At 37.4% G+C, this 5,006-nt stretch overlaps 2 protein-coding genes across 2 annotated transcripts in view; one reads left to right on the forward strand and one right to left on the reverse strand.

Annotated features, from left to right (window-relative positions):
* The first annotated feature begins 1,259 nt into the window (after window positions 1-1,259).
* LOC111406003 (AT-hook motif nuclear-localized protein 15-like) lies at window positions 1,260-3,125 on the forward strand. The gene is made up of 2 exons (XM_023035164.1): window positions 1,260-1,363; window positions 1,811-3,125. Exon 2 carries the CDS (start codon window positions 1,886-1,888, stop codon window positions 2,882-2,884), a length of 999 nt encoding a protein of 332 aa, XP_022890932.1. The 5' UTR covers window positions 1,260-1,363; window positions 1,811-1,885; the 3' UTR covers window positions 2,885-3,125.
* LOC111406730 (zinc finger BED domain-containing protein RICESLEEPER 2-like) overlaps window positions 3,064-5,006 on the reverse strand; it is a 5,302-nt gene continuing 3,359 nt past the window's right edge. The window contains exon 5 of the mRNA XM_023036109.1: window positions 3,064-3,216. Within this exon, the coding sequence (XP_022891877.1) occupies window positions 3,064-3,216 (153 nt within the window). The remainder of the gene's footprint in view (window positions 3,217-5,006) is intronic.

A 5,006-nucleotide genomic window follows, 5' to 3' on the forward strand; every position in this document is an offset into this window, starting at 1 on the left:
GAAATATGTTATTGAAAAGTTATGATCCCATAAAATATGTAATTGTAATTATATTTAGATTTAATCTCGATTTGACTCTAGTATTCTATGAAATTTTTTTTTTTTTTTTACAAGGTGTCCTATTCTAGACTAATCCTTGGGTCTGTGATCCGGCCCCTCTTCACACAATCCGGTTAATCGCAGGATGTGCTTCCAACTGGCCAGGGTCCGAGCGCTCCCCACCTGGTCTGACAAAGTGCCAAGCAAGCCAATCCAAGTTGCACCTTGCCTTCCAAGAATAATCCTTGCCTTCCAAGTTCCCACTTGCCTTCCAAGAATAAATCCTTGCCTTCCAAATGTTCCCTTGCCTTCCAAGAATAAATTCTTGTCTTTCAAGAGCCCCATGTTTCGAACTCACGACCTCTGCTCTGCCAGATTTGACAGCGTCTGTCCTTTGCCAGTGGAGAAGTGCCCTGGGGGGCAAGTATTCTATGAAATTGATAAGATACAAAGTCCCTGTTTAGTAGAGAATAAAATTTGTATTCTAAAATTTTAATTTAAATAAAATTTAATAATTAAATGTAATTATATGTTTCATGGGATTTATAACTTTTCAATTATATATTTTATCAATTTTTATCAAAAATTTAATTTTAATTTCCATCAATACAAGTGCAAAGTATTATAATATTTTATCGACTTTTATCAAAATCAATTAAAAATTCAATTTTAAAGTACTATAATTTCCTTTTAATTTCAACACGATGCACATGTATGTAGTAGACGTCAAGACTTATGTTCATTCAAACAAAGTAACGTATTATCTTTAATTTTTAATTTTTAACTTAGTCAAAACGAGACTTTTGCTTGTATTCAGAGTTCATAGATTCATCACCATCTAATGTCTAATAAATGCAAGACTTTTGCTCGCCCTTTAATGTCTAGCCTTGATAGAACATGTTTAACCTTAGCATCTGTTCTGATTGGGGTAGATAAAAATCAAATTTATGGATTTTTGATAAAGAAAATAAAATAAATAAAATATATAATTGAAAAACTATTAATCAATGAAATATATGATTAAACTTAAATTTTAATTTACTATTTAAGCTCCAAAGGATCTTATTTTTGTGTCCTAACATAATCTTTAGTTTTTGCATCAATTTTATATTTTTGATAATTATGTTTCAACAAAGGCATTACAGAAGATGTGTAGTTTTGATTTTGTTTTGTTTTATATATAATATTCAACCTTCAGTTCTTATCGTATGCCACGCCTGGTAAAGGCTCTACCATACACATCCGTTGTTTACTTCAGAGACAGAGAGACTGAAGAACATCATACCAAAGGACGTGAACCGAACCCTAGCCCGTACAAACCGAGGTACTCAACTCTTTTCTTCCATATCTTTGTTCAGAAATAGAAACAAATGTCTGTACTTGTACTATGTATACCCTCCCATGTACTTGACTAGTTACGAGGTCAACAATTCAAAGTTTGGGTTTTCCTGGCTGGAAAACAGTTTGAAAGTGTTTTGATTTTAGATCGCCATCCGGATTATTTGTTGTCTGTTTAAATAAGGCTTTTTGTTCATAGATCTGGGGTTTCTTCAACTTCTGTGGATATTGAGTGGATTTTTACTTATATAGAAGAAAATACTATGTTTCACTTTAGTTTTTTGCAAAATTTGGATGGTCTCGCTGTCTGTCAGCTTTGGGTCTTGTCTTGTTTAGATCTCATTCTATGATATATCAAACAAGGAACAAGGAATTAATCTATTCATACACTTTGCATTGTAATTTCTGTTTCTACTACCCAATGTAACGGAAGGTTGCTGGTCGGTGCATTCAAGAGTGATTTGATTTTAGTGCCTTCCGAAGAGAAAAAAATTCAGTTGAAAAGGGAATGGCGAACAGGTGGTGGGCTGAAAATGCGGTGTTGAATCCTATGTCACTAACTTCTGCTCCATCTCTCCACCTAAGAAACCCCGGTGAAGATGAAAATGCTGGATTCAACCGCCTTGGACAGAGGCAGAGAGAGCAAGAATTCATGGAAACAACCACGAATGCATCGAATAGCAGTGGGAGCAATACCAATACCAATCTAAACCCTAGCTCCACGAACCAAAACCCTGAAGATGGAGATAACCGAGATAACGAGCATGAAGCTGAAGATAGTCAGAACCCAACTGGAGATCTCGAAATGTCGGACCGGAGTGGCTCGGGCGGACGCCGATCTAGAGGCAGACCACCTGGGTCCAAGAACAAGCCCAAACCACCAATTGTGATAACAAAAGATAGTCCTAATGCGCTTCGAAGTAATGTCTTGGAAATTAGCAGTGGCGGCGACATTGCCGAGACGATTTCAACCTTTGCACAGAGCCGCCGATGCGGGGTCTCGGTTTTGAGTGGTAGTGGAGTTGTGACTAATGTGACATTGCGCCAGCCAGCTGCACCCGGCGGCGTGATAGCGCTTTCTGGTCGATTTGAGGTATTGTCGTTATCTGGGGCATTCTTGCCGGCACCATCTCCCCCAGGAGCCAACGGACTCGCGGTGTATTTGGCAGGTCATCAGGGCCAGGTGGTAGGCGGCACTGTGGTTGGTTCATTGACAGCGTCGGGTCCCGTGATGGTAATTGCTGCCACATTTACAAATGCAACGTATGAAAGATTACCTCTGGAGGAGGAGCCGGTGGCGGCCGGTGAAGAAACGCAATTGCAGCCAACTTCAGGAGTTAATACTGGAACTACAAGTGGTGGCGCTACAGGATCTCAGCCACAAGGCTTGGCGGCTGATCCTCCATCATCCTCCATGCCTTTATATAATCTGCCACCAAATTTGCTGCCCAACGGCCAGATGCCGCCAGATGTTTTCTGGGCTCCGCCACGTCCGCCCTCTTATTGAGTACCATTGGAAGGGTGGAATGTCGAGAAGTAATCGTTAATACATGGTAGTTTCTGTGACCCCTTTCGAAGTTCTTAGGAATCAAGAGTCAAGGTTAGACTTTCTTGACGCTTTAGTATTCCATGTAAATCACATTTCTGTCTAGGTTTTTCAACTTTTGTGTTTTATGACTATGCAACTTATGAGACTGCTTTTTGATTTTCTTCCTCTGAGCTAATGTTGCTGGAATTCCCCATGGCCATTAATGTGTTGAATATGAATTTGAAATAAAAAGATGCATCAAGCTTAAAGATCGACTGGTTCGCAAATAATTGTCCTAGGTTTAATTCTCCCTGCAGATGTTCTAGGTTCAAATTTGTATACCACCCAAGTTGTAGGTTCAAACTTCGATACCATCAATTAGGTTTTTGTCTTCTCACCGGGAACTTAATTTTTTGGAGTAGGCATGTTTGGTTACTTTTCTAAAAGTTTTACATTTCTAGCACGGTAAAATATTCGTGTTTGGATCTTTCCTTCTGTTAACTTGAAGAGTTGAGGTCCTTATCTAATGTCGTCTTTGAATTAATTAGCCTGAAATTCCATGGGGGGTTAAAGAAATAGAGTCCATGAACATTTCTCTGTTGCCCTCTTTTTCGAAATCCATCCTTGAACTCGTATAATTTGTTCCCTGCCGGTGACCGTCAAATATCCTATCGAACCCAGAATAATGTTCCTAATTTTCTCTAATCAATGTCCATTAGTCAAAACTAACAAGATCGCTCACGGGACAAATGGCATACATTTCATAGTAAATCAATTTTCCCAAACGTGACTTGAAATTGGTTGCCTTTAAAATAAAACACTTTAGTAGGACCGAATTCTGAAAATCCAGTCTCCCAATTTTCCTCCAAATTTTAGGGTTCCTAAATTGTTCGTCAAATTTATGGTCAGAAAGGCATGCGTGTTTTTTTTTTTTTACGGTTGTGCTATATGTATATAATAGGTTTACATAATGGTTTACATACATATGATATGGTGAGATATGATTGAATCAGAATTTCTTCAACCAAATTAAGAAAAAAGAACTTCCATACTCTCTTTTTGACACATCATCATTATGTTATATACAAGTAGTATTATTTGTTTTCTTTCTTATGCCATTATATGTATGTTGTTTGTTCCGTCAGCAATCTTGTTAGCTTTTACCAATAGTGTGGAATTAATTAGAGACTAATTAATGAGGAACATTATTTTGGTGCTCTGGTGGATTTGGAATAAGTTTCAGTCCAAGATTGAATTATAACAGAGGGTAAAATTCGTTTGTAATTCATAAATGAAAGTTAGTGTGACTTTACTAGTATAGAGAAGGATTAGGATCTAGATATCTTGAGTAACTACTGGGACAATAACTCTAAATAGATGAATTGGTGTGTATCTTCGGTGGAAAATGATAGAACTCATCAGCATCTTCTGGAAAACGTTCGTTTCTGTTCAAATCAGATAAAAAGCTGTTCCCTTTGGAGACGTTTAATTGTAGCTATCACGTTATTGTAGTTAATGTGGGTGGTTCCCGAGATAAATTATCTAATTTTCCTGCAACTTGGTTTTGGAAAATTGGGTAAATCCACAGCTTTTGGATAGTTTTTGGCATTAATACTTTGATTCTTGCTCAGTTCTAGAGCATTCATTTCAATCCTGATGGCAAAACCCTTGTTTTGTTTTATCCACTTTTCCCTCACAAGGGATGAGAGGAGTGGTTTTTTATTGTTTGAAGATGGTGTTTAATTGCTTGGCTAAAGATTAAACTATTAGAGGGTCAAAATATTTCCTTTAAATTTTCTTTTCAATACACCCATGCATCATCTCGTCTAGATTGTACTTATTTTTCATTGAAAATCAACACGTGCACAACATTTCATAAATAGGCGGTGGTGGCTGCATGTTATCTGCTCATCTAAAAGTTTAGGCCCTTGTTTGAGCCCCATTCTTTGGAAAAAAATCATTTTTAAACAGTATTATGACATTAATTCAATCACACATTCTTCAATAAAAGAATATTACATGTACATTCAAAATTTTTCCTTTTTTTAGCAACACATTTCCCATCAATACACTATTCAAAAATGCATTCCCCCCCCCCCCC

This window comes from Olea europaea, chromosome 12, assembly GCF_002742605.1.
Source record: "Olea europaea var. sylvestris chromosome 12, O_europaea_v1, whole genome shotgun sequence".
NCBI lineage: Eukaryota > Viridiplantae > Streptophyta > Magnoliopsida > Lamiales > Oleaceae > Olea > Olea europaea.